We start from the raw sequence: 23,274 nt of genomic DNA, 5'->3' as shown, positions 1-23,274 counted from the left end.
AAAGTAAGTAGTAGTCATCAGATATTAAGGAGACTCTTAATTCAGGGAATTGTCAGTTCTCTACTGTTTCAGAAGTCAGAGGGTTGTAGGTTTCTGGATAAGCTGAGTAAATTTTGATGACCTTTCTCTTGGAAATGGTTAGAAATTAAATACAGTTAAAATTAGAGAGGAAGAAAGCTTGGGACTGAGAAAGCAAGACAAACAGTCCTGTTTTATTTTAATTATTTTTTCTTTTTTTGGGGGGGGGGGGCTGTACCAGTGGCATATGGAAATTCCCAGGCTAGGGGGTCCAATTGGAGTTACAGCTGCCAATCTATGCCACGGCCACAGCAACGCCAGATCCGAGCTGCATCTGAGACCTGTGCCACAACTTGTGGCAACAGAAGATCCTTAACCCACTGAGTGATGGAACCTACATCCTCATGGATACTGCTCAGCTTTGTAACCTGCTCAACCACAATGGGAACTCTTGTCTGTGATCAGTTTTGCTCTCAATTAAATGTGGCTTGAGTTCATAAGATAAACTTGCATCATGTAATTGTGACACACACAGTCTGAAAAAGTACAGCAAAGCAACAGTTTGCTAGTAAATTATTTTAAGTGATTTTTAATTTTTTCTAATATTTGTATTACTTCATATGTACAGATCCAAGTAAGAAAGAAGACTTATTTCTGAAGTTAAAACTATACTATTCAAAAGTAAATGCAAGAAAACTTTACGAATTATAAATTATCAAATTTATGAGATTTGGAAACTAACTGCATTTGATTTTTTTCACGTCAATTCTTTTGGATAAGTTACAGTTTTACCTTAACCAAGCTGTTGAGGGGAAGGTGACTAGCGCTTGACAATTTCCAGAATGTGGCTTTAAATTCGGATTTAAATTTTAAAAAGCACTGTTTCTTCTTCCTTCAGAAAGACAGGGGCATTGGAGAGAGGAAGATGCTCATCCTCCTTTCAACTATAATACTTATCAGTAAACCTTTTTAGAAATGTACTCCCAATAGCTTTTTATTTTAACCCACAAGTGTAAGAGTAATAGCAGGGCCCTTTATGGGACTTGAGCATTGGACCTTCTTCAGGTGGATGGGTTTGTCATTAGATAATTAATATCATATATCTTTGCCCTAGAGGCTGATTTTGAAGTTTAGTCTGTCAAAAGATGCTGCAGTTTAGTTATTATTATTCTTTTTTTTTTTTGGCTGCTCCCATGTTGTGCAGAAGTTTCAAGGCCAGGGATCAAACCTGTGCCACATCAGTGACCTGAGCCGTAGATGTGACAACACCAGATCCTTAGCCCACTGAGCCACCAGGGAACTCCAGTTCAGTTATTTTTATGTAGCAGTATATGCCATATTTTTTTTAAGTGGAGAGGTGATTTCTACTTCTAATAGAGAATAACAATGCAATTCATTATTTTCTGCATTACTGATGAATTCTAGTCTTAATGGCCTTAGAATGCAGTATTTTCATTGAAAACAGTATCAGTGTTGTCCAATATGCAGATGAAATGAGGTCTTTAGAAATGATAAGCAATGACAAAATCAGGTTGTGCCACAACATTCCCACCCCTCAACCATAGCAAATTCAAAGCTTAAAAATAGCAACAACAGGATTTTCTATCATGGCTCAGTGGAAACGAATCTGCCTAGTATCCATAAGGATGCAGGTTCAATCCCTAGCCTAGCTCAGTGGGTTAAGGATACAGTGTTGCCATGAGCTGTGACATACATCACAGATGCGGCTCAGATCTGGTGTTGCTATGGCTGTGATGTAGCCCTGTAGCTGTAGCTCCAATTTGACCCCTAGCCTGGGAACGTCCATATGCCATGAGTGCTGCCCTAACAGACAAAAAAAAAAAAAGCAACAACAACAATAACAGCAAATTTCAGCCACAACTCGAGTTTAAGGACTTTTCCAAATCCTGACTTTGAGAATGCTCTGATACTTTGGAGTATTTTTTTTGGAATACAAAATTAAAAAAAAAAACCCTACTTTGATGTTCCTACTTTCCTTGGACCCTAAGCATTTGTCTAATCTGTCTTTTAGAAGAGCCCACCAAGGTCCATTCAATGTGGAGAAATGGACCAAGATTTGAGAGATTCAGGTTTGAGTTCTTTTGCTTTGCCCTCTACTGTGTAACACTGGCAGTTCATTTAATCCCTTTATACCAGTCAACCCTTATCAAAAAATTACCATAAAGTCTGCATTAGCCACAGTCCAAAATAATGGATGCAAAACCCAATGAAAAATATAAAGCATTGTGTTATTCTCAGAAAATAAGTGAATTTATGCAAAGTAACTTTTCTTGGAAAGGTATGCCTCATAATTATTTAAATGATAAATAATGTGAGGTCATTAATTTGTAAGATTGAATATGGGTGTTCTAGTCCTTCCTTTGGATGTTTATTTTCTGTTACAAGCAATATATGGGGCTTGTCCTGTGGTGGTTGTATTTTTTAGTGTTTAGTTCAGAAAGAACAACGTTAATACTCATTCATGTGATGTTTATTATTATTATTATAAAGATACAGTGTTTCTGTGTGGATAAACAAATTCTAAGGAAATACTCTTTATCCTTCCCAAATATGAATATATTTCTAAGAATGCATTTTCAAGTGAATATTATCTTCACTAGTGTTCTAGAAATACTCTGTACTGTATATTCAAAGTCTAATTTTTGTCCTAGAAACAGAGAAGTGATTAGATTTTAGAAGTGGGTCAAGGAAGTAGACATTTATGAATGAACTATAGCATTTTATCTAATTAATACAGTATTAGTAGAATGGTATTTCAAGTATCTGAATCAAAAAAAAAATTTTTTTTTTGTCTTTTTGCTATTTCTTTGGGCTGCTCCTGTGGCATATGGAGGTTCCCAGGCTAGGGGTTGAATCGGAGCTGTAGCCACTGGCCTGTGCCAGAGCCACAGCAACGCAGGATCCCAGCTGCGTCTGCAACCTACACCACAGCTCATGGCAACGCCAGGTCGTTAACCCACTGAGCAAGGGCAGCGACTGAACCTGCAACCTCATGGTTCCTAGTCGGATTCGTTAACCACTGAGCCACGATGGGAACTCCGTGAATCAAAATATTTTAAGCTTCTGTATCTTCTAGATTTTATTTGTCCTTGCTTTTATATATTGTATGAAGGGTGTTAGGACTTTGATGAATAGGAGGCCTAGAAGAATATGTCAGAATTTTATCACCATTTATGAACATCTATTTAAAGTCTATTTAGCATTTCAAACATTCACAGAAATAGGACTATTCATTAGGTCAAGGGCCATAGGGGCATTTAGCCCAGACCTCAGGTTCAATAGAGGCTTCATGTAGACTTTCCATGTCATCTCTGAATGGGGTTATGTATGGATATGGACAGAATCCACCACAGTATTTCATTACAGGCTTTGATTATGAAATGTAATTGTTCAAATGAACCATAATTTTAGAACTTTTAAAGGCCATTTCTTCTTTGTTTAAAAATGTTTTGAGACCCTCAGCAGTGAAGGTTGCCTAGAGTCCTTAATTTTGAGGATCTAGAGAGGAAAAAGTAGATAGGAAAAAAAAAAATTCCCTTTTCTCCTCCATGGCAGGAGAAATGTTGTTTCAGAAGTGAGTCTGAGGAAGTTCCTGTTGTGGGGCGGCAGAAATGAATCCAACTAACATCCACAAGGATGCAGGTTCGATCTCTGGCCTCGTTCAGTGGGTCAGGGATCTGGTGTTGCAGTTAGCTGTGGTGTAGGTCACAGATGTGGCTCGGATCGGGATCTGGCATTGCTGTGGCTGTAGTGTAGGCCAGCACCTGTAGCTCTGGGAACCTCCATATACCATGGGGTGGCTCCCCCAAAAAAGAAGTGAGACTTGAAACTTGAAAAAGCTATTCAGAGAATCTCTTCTCCTTTTGCCGAAAAAGTCCACAAGATCCTTGGGCACCGGTGAGCATGAGGTGGGATAGGAGAGATCTGAGGAGAGTGGGATTTTTCTCAGCAGGCCTCCCCATAAAATGGGTTCTGAACACCAAGAAAAGAACCCCCAATAAGTGATTTTTTTTCCGCTTAAATAACGTATAGCGATATGCCCGGAATAACACCACAGAGAACAATGTGATACAATCCTTACTCAATAGTCTTTTCTAAGACACAGAGTGGGACTTTATATTCGTTTATTCACACAGGTACACATAGCATATTTGTCCACCTGTGTAACATATGTGTGCTCATTATAGGTACTTGTTTTTCAGAATAAAATTATTTTTAAAATGTAACAGGATTAATGATTCTAAGACAAAAATTGATTTGGAGCTGAGTAGTGCTAGGAGAAATGATGCAACTGAGTCAGTGATGAACCTCTCTAGAAGGGGTTCTCCACAGGGTGTTTTATTAGCACTGAGGAAAGGGCGCATTGTGGAGAATATCAGGTCCACAGAAAAAAATGGTCTTTAACTCCATCATTTGGCAATTTTTTTTTTCAATTGAAGGTTTCTATTTTCTATAAGGAGAGAAAAGCCTTAATAGAAATGCTCTGTGAAAATCAATGGAGCATTTTTCTCAAATCCTGTTTGTTAATGAATTTATTGGTCAGCTCTATTAGTACCAGCTCACACTCCGTGTGAGTTAAAATAGAAAGCATGCATCATAGACTTCTGAATTATTGGAAAACGGGTTTTCAAAGAGTCAGAAAAAATGATCTCTAATGAGGTAAATACAACAGGCAAAAGTGTTAGTTCCTTCTGTAAAATAGATAAATAGGAATCAAATTTGTATGTGTGTGTGGTGTGATTAAAGAAAGAGAGAAAGGAGCGACAGAGAATGAATGAACATTTAAATTGCATGTATTTACTCCTTTATTCAAGGACTATATTTTGATGAAATACTTTCAAATTTCTCTGCTTATTTTCCCCCACAATTTCTTATATGGTACAATCCTACTCAAGTTGAATTCAAATTACCTGTGCATGGATTGTTCATGGCAGATTTTAGTTGTAGGCCTGTTCCTTGTCTTTGATATTCTTATGGCTTCTTTTTTCTAAGAGTCAAAGAGATAGGCTGAGTGATGCAGACTGATTTTCATGTTACATTCAGGGGGAAATTGGCTTCACAATGACTGGGTTTTAGTATGTGAGGTTTCCTCGATGCTGTGCTCTTTCTATATCACGGATAAGCAAAAGTTGATCCCATTACCATTAATGGAATTGGAGCAGATTCATACTCAATTATACACAAGGTGCATATTTCCCTCTTTCCTACAAAGGTAAAATACATCAGTGTTCATAACAGCTCTGCCTGCATCTGAGGAATCGTCTGTGGCACTTATGTCTAATTTACAACTCATTTATTCTTCCTGCTTATCTCATATTTCATGTACCAGTGTCAGTGCTAGCTGTGCTGGAAAAGGAACACCCGGCATCAGACTTCTTAGCAGCACTATCTGAGTCAGTGTCAGCTTTTGTTTAGAAAGGTTTAACAGTCTATCAGTTTCACTTCAGAAATTCTTTGCTTTGATGAGAGAAATGGCTTGGTTTTTGAAAAGTTAATATTTAAAGAGTCACTGACAAGAGTATTGATTTCTAACTTGATTCTAGATCATGGTTCTGAAAATAGAAGTTCTGTAGAAGGCAGTGGGAAAACTTGCTCTGACAATCAATATGAACTACTGTGGACATAAATTATGAGAAACTGACATAACATAGCAAATGAACTAGGTGGCCAAAATACATTCCAGGTGTGTCATTTTCTGTGGAGGAATGATTCACTGCAGTAAATAGATACATGAGTTCTGTTCGGATTCTTTTTTATTTTTACTTAAATACTTTAAAAAGCAGTAATGAAGAAATGCTTATTAATGCAAAATCCAAAGTTGATGGTTTCTCATTGGGGCTAAATTTTTAAAAATATATGTAAAATCAGATAAAAATTGGATGGCGTAGCAATGAGTTTAATTGCCGAAACAGTATTGGCAAATTTTAACCAGGAAAATTCACTAGAGTACCTGTATACTGTGATTATTTTTCCTAAAAGAAATGCAGAAATATAAGCAGATATCCATCCAGATGTGGTTGATTTTATTTTTCCCTCCACATCGCATTATTAGCTATTATTAAGAAACATGCAATCAAGTTGGATAGATATTTCTTGAAATGATGCATGAAATGCAGTGCATGCTTTCATCGTGCTTCCTGCCATTATGGAATAATGCGTCCTATTGGAAAATACAGTGGTCATTTCTGTTGACTCATGCCCAGTCAGCTTATATAATAACACCTCTATTTTGTGAATCATTTCAGATTTCAGAGAGCTATGCCTTCCTTCCAAGAGAAGCGGTGACACGATTTCTAATGAGCTGCTCAGAGTGCCAGAAAAGAATGCATTTAAACCCAGATGGAACAGATCATAAAGGTAGCTGCAGTGTCAAATAGTGAGACTTAAAGTAATTTTATTCATAATGGCAATTTATATTCCACATTTTTAGAAAAATGTGGTGGACCGAAACAGTTCAACAAGTCTGATCATCTCATTTATTCAAGTAGGAGTCGGTGAACAGTGAAGATCCTCTTACAGGGTAACTCAGTGTCCTCTCTCAGAAGAAAGATCATTTTGACCATGACAAATAACTTTTTTCCTATAATAATGTTTTAATTTTCATTTATTGTATGTATTTCATGATATTTTATATATATTCAGCAAGGAAATTGATGTTCCATCTGTGTCCTTTTAAATCTCCCAATTCCTTACTGCTAAAAGTAATGAAGAGTAATGAAATTCTTTCACTGAAAATTTTTACATCAAGGTTGTAATTTGGCTTTAGCTTTCATTAAAAATCATTTCAGCTATTTTTTTTTTTTTTTTGATCTGTGGAGTTTCTCCCTGAGATTAACTGAATCTGAAAGATACATTTAGGCTAGCCCAATCCCATGTGTAGGAGAATGAGTAGACCAGCAAAATTAAAAATAAAAAGAACAAATTTCCTTTTGCACTCAAATAGTACATATAGAAAGTAAGTGTGTAGCAAAGGAGAAAAAATACAAAAGCACCAATACTTTTGTTTAATCACTATATTAGCTTTACACATTGTTATCCAGGATATCACAAAATTCCCCTATAGTTGGAGGTAGTGAATTCATCTGTAGTGCTAATTTGTCCCAAAACACCTTTGTAGAATCTTACCAGATATTCCCCCCCTCCCTCCCCAGGGTCCATCTCTAATCCTTCCAATTTCATAAACACTTGGCATCTAGAATCTTATTTCAAATTGAACAAATTTGATCATTCTGAAATTACAGGTAGGATGCATTATCACTTTCATTACCCATTAAAACTGTTTTATTACAGATAATGGAAAACCTCCCACTTTGGTGACCAGCATGATTGACTACAACATGCCAATTACCATGGCCTATATGAAGCACATGAAACTTCAGCTGCTAAACTCACAGCAAGATGAGGTAAAATGCAAATATCTACATTCGTATCACAAGTCAGAATGAAGTTTGATAACCGTGACTATTGTATTAAGCATCATGGCATTTTGAAGATAATAATTTATTTTTTGAATGAAAGGAGTGTCACTAGGACCACACAGAAACAGGCAGAAACTCCCAGTCCTCATCAGAGATTCCCTGTCTTGCCACATCTGTCTTAGTGTTGTGTGGAAATTTGTTCATTCCTGAGAGACTCATTTTCCTTAATAGCCCACCATCGAGCTAGCCTTGGTAAAGGGCTAGAAAGTTTAGAGGAAAATATTCCAAATTAAAATATGGCCAGGGAAATTTTAGTACCAGGCTATTTTACCTGGAAATCAGAAAGTCAATTTAATAGCTATTTTCAGGTATAATCATTTCCCAACCATCCAAATGTTGTGTATATTTTAAAGCTATTTTTCAGTTAACCATTTTCCTATGTATTTTTTTGTCTATTTCTCTCCATTTTCTATGATTTTTAGTGATGATTCTTAATTAGAGGTGTTTTGATGTTTCAAATTATTCTATTTAACTTGTATAGTAAGATTCTAGCAATGTGCTTGTCAACACATATTAGATACTAAAGGCATATTTGTTAAATATTCTTCTCTAGGCTAGTAATTAACTCACATTAGTTTAGTTGCAGTACCTCAGGACAGGGACTAAATCACATATGTACCCAATGTCTATTCCCCCGAAATACTTAATAACAATAGGAGGTTAGTAAATCCTTGTTAACTAGTTAGAAGCATTAGTCAATGTACACATTAAGAGTATCTATATTAGGAATAGTTTTTCAGGCTAATAAATCTCTCCTCCTTGAAATTTCTCTATACAGGAAATGTGATTAAATATTTATTTTTAAACATAGAATTATTTGGTGAGGTATTATTAAATTCTTTTAAAATAAATTATTTTAACTTTATTCATAAAACTCAGATCAAGTTTTTTGTTTTTCCTCTTGATGTGAGCAGGTTTAATCTCAAAATATTCACAAAATTGTTCTATCTCAAGACTTTATTAAAAGTACACTCTGTAAGAATATCTGTATTAGTGCAGTGGCAGCATCAGATTCCATATTACATATAAATGATTAAATAACTAGTAATAAAATCATTCAAAGACAGGAAAGACAATTAAGAAAATATTACTGTTTTATTCATCCCTGAGAATGAAAATATTATCCCCATGATTCATCACATAGTTGAAAAGCTTTAAAAAAAAAAAACCTCATAAACTAGTTAGAGCTGTCAAATTATTTGTAGAAAACTCATTTGTTATTGATATGTTTATTTCTAGGCCGAAAAGTAAGATCAATTTTGTGCCAACAATGGAGTCCACATATGCTAAGTCCTTCTGGCTTCTAGAAAAATCATAAAGTGTTTCACACAAGAGAAATAGATCCTTTAAATTATAAATAACTAGGAAAATAACTCTTATCCTTACCTTTCAGAAATGCTCGATTGGGCATACACTGTCTTGAAACTATTCAGATAAATGAGTGGGATTATTTACAAAATTTTAGAAATTGTGTATATTGAAAGATCGGAAAATGGTTAAGATAACTCCTGTTAAAATGGAGATCAAATGAGTTACTCCTTTGTGATGTTATATTTAAATTTTAATAGGTGTTTCTTCAATTCCTTCAACCAGTATTTATTGAGTACCTTCTATGTAATCACCAACCTTGAAGATAATGGAGATAAACGCTGAATAAATTGACAGAATTCTTGCCTTCATTTAGTTTCTCTTCTAGCGGTGGTAGGGGAATCGACAATAAAGGAAGTAAATAATGAAAGTATTTATATAAGACAGTACTAAATGCTATTAAGAGAAATTAAGAAGGCCAGGAATGGGGAATCCCTTAATTAAAAATACTGTATCCAAAGTAAGATCAGTTGACCTTCTTATAAACTGTTGATGAGCGTTTAAGCCATAATAAACTTTCTGAGGGATGGTTTGGCAATAATTATTTTAAAACTTTAGAAAGTTATTTAGTGCTTTGACTAGAGAATTATACTAAGGAATTTGATGTACAAAACAATTTATGTATTAGGATATTTATTATATTGCTAATGGTGATGACTGAAAATATCCAACAATGAGGAACTCTTGAATCTGCATTGTCCAACATGGTAGCTACCAGCCATACAGGGATATTTTAATTTAATGAAAATTCATTAAAATTCATTAAAATTAAAATTTCAGTTCTTTAGTCACACTAGGTACATTGATGAGCCATAATGCATAGTTTACATAAACCATTCTATAGAACAGAGTCTGCAGCCTCACTCTGTGTGTCTAGTTTTCTTTAAACATACACACATGGCCTCACACACATACTTTTTACACATAGACACATGCACACACACATATACAGTATATCTCAGATGGTTGTGTGTGCAGACACACACACATATGCACATACCATGGAAACAGTATTTTACTAGATTACATCTAGTTAGCTATTTGTAGTGTATATAATATGTGCTTTTATAAAGACTATTCATATAGTATCCACAGCTACTTTACAAACTCATATTGATCATCTTTTACCATTATATTTAAATTTAGTTTTGTATGTATTAAAGTAATATAATAAATATGAATCTTATGTACAGCAGTATTTGTTACACATTCTATATAACAATATCAAACAGTTTTGTGCTTATTATATATATGACATTGTTTTAACTACTTTACATATATTATAGCCCTTCAATCCTTACATAGCCCTATGAGACTGATACTATTATTATTCCTGTTTTTTGGTGTGTGTGTGTTTTTTTGTCTTTTTAGGGCCGCACTTGTGGCATATGGAGGTTCCCAGGCTATGGGGTCAAATTGGAACTGTAGCTGCCGGCCTATGCCAGAGGCACAGCAACGCTGGATCCCAGCCGCATCTGCAATCTATACCAAGGCTCGCGGCAATGCTGGATCCTTAACCCACTGAACAAGGCCAGGGATCAAACCCGCCACCGCATGGTTCCTAGTCAAATTCATTTCCACTGTGCCACAATGGGAACTCCTATTATTCCTGCTTCATAGGTGAGGAAACTGAGGCACAGAAATGTTAGGTAACTTGCCTAAGGTAACACATCTGATAGACGGCGGAGCATAAATCTGAGTCCAGGCAGTCTGGCTCCAGACTCTGATATTACAGACACTGTATTTAGTGTATTTAGTGAATATCTGTATCATCTAACTATTGGGTGCATATATATGTATGTATATGTTTATGGTACTTTTTAAACATGGATGTGCACACTGAATTCTGTTATGTTTTTCCCTTTTAAACATACGTATTTATTTCAGATGTTTTGGGTTTTCTTAGAATTTAGAATTGGAGAAAACATAAGGTACCGAGGGAGAGGGCAAGCTGTAGGGAGAAGTCTGAGCAGCTGATTGCCCAGAGGCCTCACAGGGTGGCATTTCTTTGCTGAATTAATGAAGAGCTAGTGCCTCTCAGTACTCCCAGACATGATCAGACTTTTGCTAAGGGAGGAGCACCCATGTCACCTGGGCGTCGCCTAGGGATCAGAAAGAAGACCAACTGTGAGTCTGCTAGAACAATCTTAGTTAAGATTTTTTTTATTGCACTGTAAGCAGCTTTGCTGATACCTAGATGCCATTTATGAAGTCAAGATGATCCTTCCTATTCAGTGAAGTTATTTTCTTGAGGCTGAATGACATCATGACGAATCCCAGTTTTGGTGTAGAATAGTATGATAAATTAACTCCTCTGTCCTTCAGTTTCTCAGTTTGTAAAACTGAGTAAATCTTGTTATCTAACTCATTGGTTGTGATGGAGATGAGGTGAGCGGACAAATAAAAATAACAGTGCCTGCTGGGAGTTCCTGTTGTGGTTCAGTGGGTTATGAACCCGAGTACTATCCATGAGGATATGGGTTCTATCCCTGGCTTCAATCAGTGGGCTGGGGATCTGGTGTTCCCATAAGCTGTGGTGTAGGTCTCAGGCACAGTTTGGATCCCGTGGCATTGCTGTGGCTATGGCTGTGGCCAGCAGCTATAGTTCCAATTCAACTTCTAGCCTGGGAACTTCCATATGCCACAGGTTCGACCCTAAAAAACAAACAAACAAACAAAAAAAAACAGTGACTGCAATATAAGTAACAGCACTATTGCTACTGCTATTGCTGGTCATTACATTAATGTTAAACTCTTAGATCAAATATTTATAAATTAAAGTTAAACCTGGTGGTTTCAATTAAACATTTGCATTACTTAAGCACAGCATTTGCCTTAAAATCAGTTGTCCAAAAGGAGTTTGCTTTAAGGAAATGATTATAGCAACCTATCATAGATTTGGTTTAAGTTAGTATTTGACAGATTTTGATAAATTGACCATTTGGCAAACTTGCCTTTTGGTAATTTAGCCATTTGCTCAACCAGCTTTTAGAAAATGGATCTTGCACACTTTTACCTAAAACATTTTGTGGTTGCAATACAGTTTATATTCCATTCTAAGGAAAGAAAGGATGTGCTAAGATTAACTTGTTCTTCAATAAATGTGGACTTTTGATGTAGCAGTGTTAAATTCATCTATTAGATTGTATTCTTTTTACCAAAGAAACACTTTTAGTTAAGATTTTTTTTATTGCACTGTAAGATTTTTGCTTATGAAATTTTATTAAGTCATTTATTTTAAAAGTCAAAACATTTCTTTTGATACTAGGCTTTGTAATTGACTCTTTTAGGAAGTATTTTTACTAATTTAAAAAAAATCCATTTTTTTAACTCTTCAGATAATTCCCAAACTACATCCTTCCTAAATACATTTTTTACCTTTTACATCTGCCTATTTACAGATACATTGAATCTTCACAAGTCTTGAAACTTCTTAAAGGGAAAATTCATGCTGTTGTTATTTCCAGAATCTATTAATGTGTAACATATTTGACTGAGTTCTGTAAAATCTTACTTACTGGCTAAACTCTAAGGAACCTTTTAGATAAAATGGTCGTTATCTGAATATACTATGTTTTATGATACTTGATAATATTTTGAAACCATTTTCAGGATGAAAGTTCAATAGAAAGTGATGAATTTGATATGAGTGATTCAACACGGATGTCAGCTGTGAACTCTGATCTTAGCTCCAATCTTGAGGAAAGGATGCAAAGTCCCCAGGCTCTTCACAGTCAGCAAGATGGTAAGCCTTTCAAATTGAGCAAACAAATAAACAAAACAAAACGACAATAAAATCTTGGGTCAGAATTTATTAAAACAACAACCTCTTATTCTTGTGCTAATGTTTTATCCGTTTCTATGGGGATTTTTCTTTTTTGTTTTTTTTGTGGGGGTTTTTATTGGTGTATTCTGGTTATGTTAGCCACCTCATTATTTTTAGATTCAAGTACTTTGTTTAAAACTGCAAATACTAATTATGAAAGCCAAGCTTGCTCATGTTTTGTTCCCTGAACTTAAAATGAGTTCTATCAATGTTGTTTGGGTTTCTGTGATATTTTCTAGCTTTGGTTTCTTGGGCCATTATTCTCTTGACTGTATATTAAGAGTTTAAAAATCATCGAAAGATTAATTTGGATGTTTTAATTTTACTACAAGACAAAGTTATAGCCAAAAAATAGTATAAAAGGACGGTTTTAACAGAGTGATTTGGCCAGGCGAGAAGATTTTTGCTAGGATTTTTGAGCTACTTTATTAAGCTGTAAATGAAAGAAAGATTGTGATCTTTTAAAACTTGGGTCCAATGAAAAGGGAACAGGCAAGGTCAAGATAACTGGATATGTAGGGGGAATAGACGTGGTAATTAATGCTTTAGGTCTAATATATTCAGAGATCTTTGAAAACTATCTTTGTAGATTTTTGTCTTTGTAATTATAAAATTATGTATGCAAGTAAATGTATGTTCCTTGTGTAATTATGGTTCAAAATTCAGGTTTACAAGTGGAAGGAAATTGGCCAGTTTTATTAAAAATTAGTTTATTATTCCTGTAATTAACAAGTTTACATGAACTTTTTTTTTTGTTTTTTGCTTTTTAGGGCCGCATCTGCAGCATATGGAAGTTCACAGGCTAGGGATCAAATCAGAGCTAGCTGCATCTGCTGGCCTACACCACAGCCACAGCAATGCCAGATCCGAGCCATGTCTGTGACCTACACCACAGCTCATGGCAAAGCTGGATCCTTAACCCACTGAGTGAGGCCAGGGATTGAACTCACATCCTCATAGATCCTGGTCTGGTTTGTTACTGCTGTGCCATGAAGGGAACTCCCTATATGAACTTTTTTGACTGTGTATTTTTGTGCCTACAGCTGTTGATAGCAAAAAAAAAAATTTTTTTAATTAAAAAAATCTTTCTATGCTCTCTCTGACACTTGCTTTTAAAAACTATTTGCAAATATTACTGCATTTCTGGCTACTGTTAGTGTTCTGTTTATGTCATCCATCAAATGAGAAATCCTTGGTTTTACGCATACAAAAAGTTTTTAAAAGGTGAGGGGGGTTTTGTCCCCACTTCAGATGAGTTTAAAAGATGTTGCTGTCCTTATTGGCATGAGTTAAAAGGAAGGAGAGGCATATTAGTCATCAGTGGTTTTAAAATCACATTTTACCTGCTATATTGTAGAATAGCTATTGCAATAGAGATGACATTTATTTGGGAAATTTCTAAGATTATAGTTTTTCTGATATAGATAATAAATTCCTTTTTTTTTCTTCTAAAATATTAGTAGATTTTCATATTTTGATTTTTAATGGAAAATGTGTAGCACCAGGACACTATAATAACCAATATGTGGAGTTCCCATTGTGGCGCAGTGGTTAACGAATCCGACTAGGAACCATGAGGTTGCCTGTTCGTTCCCTGGCCTTGCTCAGTTGGTTAAGGATCCCACGTTGCCGTGAGCTGTGGTGTAGGTTGCAGATGCGGCTTGGATCCTGTGTTGCTGTGGCTCTGGCATAGGCCAGTGGCTACAGCTCCGATTCAACCCCTAGCCTGGGAATCTCCATATGCCGCGGGAGCAGCCCTCGAAAAAAAAAGGCAAAAAGACAAAAAAAACAAAAAACAAAAAACAAAAAAAAACAAACAATATGTGTGTATATATATCATTCTGTTAATATTTATTTGTGTATTTTGCCTGTTTATACCATTGCTTTTTTAGTCCTCAATTTGGGGGACCATAACAAAAGGATGTCTCTCATGATGCAGATTCTTTGTTTTCTTGATTAAAGTTGTCTGTTGTAGGAGTTCACATTGTGGCGCAGTGGTTAACGAATCTGACTAGCAACCATGAGGTTGCGGGTTTGATCCCTGGCCTCCATCAGTGGGTTAAGGATTCGGCGTTGCCCGTGAGCTGTGGTGTAGGTCACAGACGCAGCTCGGATCCCACGTTGCTGTGGCTCTGGTGTAGGCTGGCGGCTACCGCTCCGATTAGACCCCCAGCCTGGGAACCTCCATATGCCGCGGGAGCGGCCCTAGGAAAGGCAAAAAGACAAAAAATAAATAAAAAAATAATGTCGCCTATTGTCAATCTTTGGCTAGGGGACAGCTGGCATAATAAAAATCTCTATTGATTTTTTTTCTTTTTTTTTTTTTTTGTCTTTTTGCCTTTTCTAGGGCCGCTCCCGCCGCATATGGAGGTTCCCAGGGTAGGGGTCGAACCGGAGCTGTAGCCACCAGCCTATGCCAGAGCCACAGCAATGCTGGATCCGAGCCGCGTCTGCGACCTACACCACAGCTCACAGCAACGCCGGGTCGTCAACCCACTGAGCAAGGCCAGGGATCGAACCTAGCTCACGGCAACACCGGATCGTCAACCCACTGAGCAAGGCCAGGGATCGAACCCGCAGCCTCATGGTTCCTAGTCGGATTCGCTAACCACTGCGCCATGACGGGAACTCCAAGTATTGATTTTAATGAAATGCAGTGACATAATGTCAAATATTACTTCGTCTTAGGAGAAAGGAATTTTCTCATCATGTATTGATGGATACTTCATGATAAGGACATAATCTAGTTGTTCTTTCTCCAACCTAAGCCAAAGCCTTCTCTTACATGTTAAATGCCTTTCTTTCACACTTCTTGAGTTTCCTCTTGCAATTACCCCTTCTTTCTTCTACAGCATAGGTTTTTCACTGAATTGCCATACAAACATGATATAATAAATATCCCCTTTAGGAGGTCTTTTTGGTTCTCATGGTGCCCTCTGCATTCATTGCCCCCTTTCTCCACCCCACCCACACAACAGGCTTTCAAGCAAAACTCATTGACAGACCTGCCTCATCCTCTCTACCTCCTCTTCTACTTTTCTGGCCCACCGCAGGTAGGCTTTCATCTTCACCGCTTCACTCCACTTGCTCTTGTGGATATGAAACCAGCAGTCTTCAAGTTGCCTAATTCACTGGTGAGACCTTATTCCTCTTCTCCCTCATTACTCACATCAAAGGACAACACACTGTTGGCTTCCTGGTGAACCTATCTGGGGCTCCTTTTCTGGGTCTTATTCTATAGATGATGGAGTGTGCTGGGGTGCCACTCTTAACTCTCTCCTTTTCTCCAGATGATCACATCAAAGCACATGGCTTTCAATGCTGTGCCCTTATGAGTCCCATATTTACCTCTCTGAGTCCTGATAGCTTTCCTGATCTCATGACTCCTTCCATCTCTATTACCTAAATTTTTACATTCTTCAGGTGACTCATCACTGTATTAAATATTAGTGTTCTTATTTATCAGCTATTTCTCTTCTATAATACAAATACCTTATTAATTAATGGACCTTCTTATGCTTTGGTTCTTCCTCTCTGTTGCTCCGTTTGACATAGTTCTTAAATGCTCCATTATTTAAATGATTAAAATATAACTTTTCACCTTAATCATGATTTGTTACATCACTTTTACATATTTTTTTTTTGTTTTACTTTTCTCCTTTACCCTGACAGTAGCACTGTCATAGGTAACCCATATTTTTCTCTGTACTCACACATACACACACACAATGTACACATTCAGAATATTTTGTCCTTGTGTTATAAAAATAGATTTATATAATTTACTAATCTGTATCTTGCTTTTCTCATTGAGTATTACTTTTCTTTTAGGTTATCTTGTTTGCTAAGAGATGTATATATAATGGTCAGCAAAAAAGACATAGTCCCTATACCTTCAATTAAGACACAGTCTAAAGTAATAAAAGTATACCTAATACCATTTACTTTTGGCTGTAGTTCCTTTAACTAATGTAGGAAAAGTCCTGCCACTATAGAATTAAGAATTTATACTAGTTAAACTTTTAGTTTGTGTCTTTCTCAAATCAGTGGGGACTCTGAGTACTAGATTTACCTTGGATCTGGGAGTGTCTTGCTTTCTTGTGGTTGATGTGCATTAATCTTTAGGAGTAGTCAGTAGGTAAGGACTTATGATGTACTAAGTCCAGTTGCAGGTGGGACACCCGAATGCTGCTTCAATCTAGAGTAGTCTAGTCCAGGGTATCTCAAACTGGGCAATACTGACACATGTGTCTTTGCTGTGACAGCACATCCTGTGCATAGTAGAATGTTTAACATCTCTGGCCTCCATCCACTATAGCCCAGTATTACCTACCCCCAACCATGACAATCAAAAATGTCTTCAAACATTGCAAATATCCTGTAGGACACAAAATCTCCCCAAATTAAGAACAACTGGTGTAGGCAGAGAAGAACCATTTTGGTAAGAATCCAGTAAAATGAAGATTAAGAGGCTAATGGGGAGAACTTAGAAGTGGAAATTGGAGGAAAGTCTAGGAAACCCTGCTTAATCGACTTTCTGAGATTCTGGAAATGTTGTATATTTGCACTGTCCAATCCAATAGTCACTAGTCATTGTGGCTCTTGAGTACTTGAAATATGATAGTGAAAAGGAGAGACTAATTTCAATTTTATTTGACTTAATTTTAATTAATGTTAATTTATATTTTACTAGCTACATGTAGCTGGTGACTACTTATTGGACAGTGTAGCTTTAGAACATTGTTCTATTTTGGTTTGGCAGTTAAATTCCTTTCTCTGCAGCCTTGGATTAGATGTATCTGAAGTCTTTGGAGAAATTATAAGAGAAATTTATATTTTAACATTTGAAACTAAATTCCAGTTTAATATTCATAAATTATGAACAATATAAAATTTTAAAAGTTAAATTTAAATGTTCTGTTTTCTTTAACACTAAGCAATTACTTTAAGATATTATTGTAAGGAAGTTTAAATAGCATATTGTGATTTTTTTAAAGGAATTCTTCCCAATAATTACACCACAGGTAAGTATAACAATGTGTTATTGGACATATATTTATACAAAATAGAAAAAAAGTTTTTCTGTTTTCATCTCATTATGGTTATGAAAGATTTTAAATCTGTTCATTACCAAGGGAAAGAAAGAATATAAAATCAGATCATTTTGGAGATATAACAATATTGTGCATATGGAGGAAAGGGAGGAGAAAAAGGAAAATGTCTTGCCACCAGGCTAGATAATTAGGTAAAGATGGAGAAGACGCAAACCAGAATGAGGAATATGATAAAGAAGAATGTGTCAAGACTGATGTGCTATTCCGCTGCTTTTGTTTATTTCATGTTTATAATGCTCCCCTAACTAAATGAAAATATTAAATTTTAAAAATATACAGAAACTTTGAATCTTTACATAGGAAGTATTTTACCCTCATTAAAAAAATTGAGAAATAATTTACATGTAACATATTAGTTTCAGATGAACAACGTAACAATATATGTATATGGCATTGCAAAATTATCCTGAGAATAAATCTAGGTAATATCCATCACCACATATAGTTACAATTTTTTTTGTGTGTGATGAGAACATTCAAATCTACACTCTAAGCATCTTTCAAATATACAGTACAGTACTATTAACTATAGTCACCATGCTGTATATTACATCTCTAGAACTTTTTTTTTTTTTTTTTTTTTGGTCTTTTTTTTTGCTTTTTCTAGGGCTGCTCCTGCGGCATATGGAGGTTCCCAGGCTAGGGGTCCAATCGGAGCTGTTCCCACTGGCCTACGCCAGAGCCACAGCAACGCGGAATCCAAGCCGAGTCTGCAACCCACACCACAGCTCACGGCAACGCCGGATCCTTAACCCACTGACAAGACCAGGGATCGAACCTTCAACCTCATGGTTCCTAGTCGGATTTGTTAACCGCTGCGCCACGATGAGAACTCCTCTAGAACTTTTTGGAACTGGGAGTTTGTATCTTTTGACCACTTTAACCCATTGTAAAATACATTAAGCTATTTAAAACCTTTTTTGCAATATTACTATAATGTCTTTAGGTTAAAATCATTTAAATATTGTATGGTCTTTTGAATTACTCATAAAAACATGAGGCCCTTGAAGCTATGATGGATAATAAGGAGCCTATTGTGGGGAGTTCCCTGGTGGCTCAGTGGGTTAAGGCTCTAGCATTGTCACTGCTGTGGCTGGTGTCAGTGCTGTGGTGCATATTAGGTCTCTGGGAATTTCTGCATGCTGCAGGAGCAGCCAAAAAAATGGAGGTGGGAGTACTTATTGTGAAAGAGGTTTTGCTACGCAGTGATTGTGGTCTGTGGAATTCCAAAAAGCAATCTTGGATCAAAAAGTGGAACGATGCTTGATGTTTATCAGTTTATAAGTGTTCTCTTCTGCCATCCATTTCATAGGTTATAAGCAGAAATGCTGTCACTTAAGGCTTCTGTCTTCTAATCCCTGATCCCAGAAATTTGTGGGAACATGGATTAGCTCAAAATAGTATTCTTTTTTTCTTAGTTATTTATTCTGAATTTGTACATTGTAAGAACAGCTGATTTATTTACTGTTGTTGTCTTGGGTTATTTATTAAAAGATGTCTGGCAAAAGTGTTAGATTTAGAAAGAGACTTAAAGATTCAGTGTAAAATAAATATTCAACTTCTGGTAGAAAATTACTTTTCTAAAAACACTTTTAATTGCTTTTCTGAGTTATTGCTATATTGTATACTATTAATATTTTAAGGGAATATCTATGCTTTATTAAACTCAAAAGTATTAGATCATTATTAGCAAAGAATTCTCTACTTTTAAGTAACAACAATTGTATTTTCTCTTTTGCCTTTTTTAAACGATTTTTATTTTTTCCATTGTAGTTGGTTTATAGTGTTCGGTCAATTTCTGCTGTACAGCAAAATAACCCAGTCTCGCATATATACACATCCCTTTTTCTCACATTATCCTCCATCATGTTCCATCATAAGTGACTAGATACAGTTCCCTGTGCTCTACAGCAGGATCTCATTGCTTATCTACTCCAAATGCAATAGTTTGCATCTATTAACCCCAGACTCCTTTTGCCTTTTTTTTTTTTTTTTTAAGATTATATAAGTACAAAGGAAAGTTGAAGCACACCCTTCAACTCTTTGCACATTAGCTTAACCAGCTAAGGGATTGCAAAAGTAAGAGACTGTAGTGGAGAGAAAAGCATACATTTCCTTTTGGTCCTCATTTTGTGTGATTTTAATTGTGACATCATAATATACTGCTTGTGGGAAGTGTGTTCAGCATCCCTTGATTGTCTCTTGATTCAATGGAGTAATGTCGATTTTTTTTAACGTACATTTTTGCAGTATTTGGTACTTCATTCATGTATCAGACAACAACTTACTTATACACTGAAAATTAGCAGCGTCCTATATGCCAAACAAAATGTTGGGGTAATGTCTAGAAACAACAAAAGAGGGAGAAAGACTTATGAGTCAAGAATCTCTTAAAGCATTCATCAACATTTACTTCAGTTTCCACTCATGATGGACTTTTAAGTAGTATATTCAAGGTAACTTTTTCATTCAGAGTTATATTTGATCATTTTAATAGAACTTAAGAGATGAGTAGTTCATTTGCCTGAATTTGAAAAACTCCTCCTTTCTCTATAATATTTGTATTCTAGAATTGTTTGATATGCTTAAATTGGTCAGGCCATTTTTGATAAGCAAGAAACAATGAATTGGATTTTAGTGGCTAATCTGCGTAGAAATAATAGACTACGGTTTATAGTATATATAAAATAGATTTATATACAATCTTACATATATATTTATACACATACAATCTTATAACTATTAATTATAATAAACTGTAAAGAATTTTTAGGTCTTCATTGCTAACAGTTATATAACTATTTAGTAAAAATGTAAGCTATAAATATATTATAGGGAATTAAATAGAAGCATACATCATTTCATTGCTCTCATTTTATTGTGCTTTGCAAATATTGAATTTTTTACAAATTCATAATATTTCAAACCTATTCACTATTATTATATTTGTTATGGTGATCTTCAATTAGTGATCTTTGATGCAAAGGATTGGTGATCAGAATATTAATATGGCAAAAAGATTGACTCACTGAAGGCCCAGATGACAGCATTTTTAGCAATAAAGTATTCTTTTAATTAAGGTGTGTACATAATTTTGACATAATTCTTTTGCACACTTGACTGCCGTATACTTTAAACATAACTTTTACATGCACTGGGAAACCAAAAATTTATGTGACTTGCTTTATTACGATATTCACTTTTTTTTGTGGTGATCTGGAACCAAGCATGTGTTATCTCCAAGTAATAGGTAAACATTTTGCATTCTAATGTCCCAACATCAACATGACATATTAGGTTAAACCATATGAAATTACCGTAACGATTCAACCTAATAGCTCAAGATTTAGAATAAAATAGATCATGAAGAATATGAAATCAAAATATATGTATTTAAAACATAAATGTATTTAATTAAAAAATACAGATTTATGAGATCCACCTCAGATGGGATGACTAAGATTATCATGTGGGAAAAAGTGTGACACCAGTGTTCCAGACTCTGCTTTTAAGGACACTCCTTGCATTTCTACCTGGCAGTTTTGGAGTATCACGATAGCAATGGAATTGTGTCATGTGGTTGTAGTTCATGCTCAAATGCTGCTTTTGGTCAGTAATACCTTCTGAGTTACCTTCTGAGTAAGGACTGTGCAAGTCTCTGAGTTTCAGTTAACACTGTTTTCCTAGTTATGAAAATTGCTACATACTGCATTCTTCATGACTTTGAAAATACCCTTCTACTAGTCTAATGTGTTTTTACAGTCTGATCTATCTGTATATTGCACACATTGGATTTAATTTAAGAAACACACAATCCATTCTAACTGCTCTGTGTGTACTTGAATACAATTTTAGTCAAAAATATCTTTTTGACTAAAATTGCATCTAATTTAGCTGAATAGAATAGTTTTGATATTAAAGCATACAAACCAGCAATAGAAGTAACTACTATTCACTATTTAATTCAGTAGGAAAATCTAATAAAACATGTTTTTAATAAAAATGATGTAAAACTGCGTACTTAATAGAAAAATATGGTAGTTAATTTTTATGATGGTGAGTTTTAAGTAGGAAAGCTACTGAAATTTCTTTAGACTGAACACCAAATTCCCTACTGAGGTTGCATTGTCTTGTGTAAGTAACTTTCTTTGTTCTACAACTGTTTCTTTTTGTTTTGTTTCTATTTGTTTAGGAAATTTTTCATGAAGTGAAAATTCAAAAAGGAATTTTGATTTATTTTCTTTTTACATAAATGTAATAAAGTTTTTTACTTCCAAAATTGAATTTATCCTTAACAGTGTGTTTTTTTTTTCTAAATTTTTAAGCTGCATATATTTATGGACTTAAAATAGATGAAAATGATATAATACTGATATTTTTTCTTAGTTCAACTTGTTCTAATGCCAGATTAAAAAAATAATTCTCATGGTGAAATATTTAATTAATTTTACTGGATTGAGGTAGTTAAGCTGATGCAGCTTTTAGAGGGCTTTCTCTTCATAGCTGTTGCTTTATAAGTAATTATAATTTGCAGAAATATAAAGTATCATTATAAGCTATATAAAGAAAATAGATAATTAATGTTACTGTGAATTAGAGGAATTTTGATTGCTAGATTTTTTTGTAACATTATGTATGCTTGTGAATGTGTGTGTATCTTGGTGTGTGTATATTTAATCATTTGAAATTGCTTTTAAGTAGTAATTCTCTACTTCCAAAAGCAGAAGAAGGAATAGCAAGTTGGCTTACATATAAATAAAGCAAAAGTACAGAAAAAAGGTGCTGAGGTTGCATTTATTTAATACGCTTTTTTAGGGAATAGTATATTCTTCTGGCATTTAGGATCATATTATTTGAAAGTTTTATCTTAAGTTAAAATTCCATTTTTTTATTCTTTACTCATATCACATAAGTGCTTTTTCATATAAGTGAGTGCTTGATACAAAATTAGCTTATTGATTTCACTCCAAAGTTTGCACACCCCAGAGACCAGTCCAGTCTTAGCTAGGTCTTGGGCCTCTGGAAAATAAAAAGAAATTGGCTTGGTTCCAGACTTGCCTAGAGAGTCTAATCTGATCAGTGAATGCTGTCAAATTAATTTAGAATTTAAAAATTTTATTTTAGTTGATTTACAATGTTCCTTCAATTTCTGCTGTACAGCAAAGTGACCCAGACACCCATACACACACTTTTTTTTTTTTTTTCATTTGCCATCATGTTCTAACCCAAGAGATTGGACACAGTTGCCTGTGCCATAGAGCAGGACCCCTCACCCACCCATTCTAAATGTAACAGTCTGTATCTAACAACCCACAACTCCCCCATCCATTCCCCTGTCTCCCTCCTTCTCTGTGGCAAACACAAGTCTGCCCTCATTGTCCATGATATGTTTCTGTTTTGTAGATCTTTGTGCCATATTTTAGACTCCACATGTAAGTGATATCATATG

At 35.3% G+C, this 23,274-nt stretch overlaps 1 protein-coding gene across 14 annotated transcripts in view; it reads left to right on the top strand.

Annotated features, from left to right (window-relative positions):
- NOL4 (nucleolar protein 4) overlaps positions 1-23,274 on the top strand; it is a 701,612-nt gene that overhangs the window by 379,264 nt on the left and 299,074 nt on the right. For 12 of the 14 annotated variants that reach the window (XM_084964462.1, XM_021096222.2, XM_021096221.2 and 9 more), the window contains 3 exons: positions 6,285-6,396; positions 7,330-7,442; positions 12,498-12,630. In XM_084964462.1, the coding sequence (XP_084820588.1) occupies positions 6,336-6,396; positions 7,330-7,442; positions 12,498-12,630 (307 nt within the window). In that variant the 5' untranslated portion in view covers positions 6,285-6,335. Of the gene's footprint in view, positions 1-5,582; positions 5,723-6,284; positions 6,397-7,329; positions 7,443-12,497; positions 12,631-23,274 lie in introns of those variants that run through there. The other 2 variants (XM_084964466.1, XM_021096227.2) reach the window with 1 other exon arrangement.

This window comes from Sus scrofa, chromosome 6 (genome assembly GCF_054392235.1).
Source record: "Sus scrofa isolate SSC_HxYL_T2T_F1_AM1 chromosome 6, Sscrofa_HxYL_maternal_Yorkshire_Landrace_v2.0, whole genome shotgun sequence".
Lineage (NCBI taxonomy): Eukaryota > Metazoa > Chordata > Mammalia > Artiodactyla > Suidae > Sus > Sus scrofa.
Note: the sequence above shows the minus strand (reverse complement) of the source record. Positions and strands in the feature narration are given on the sequence as shown.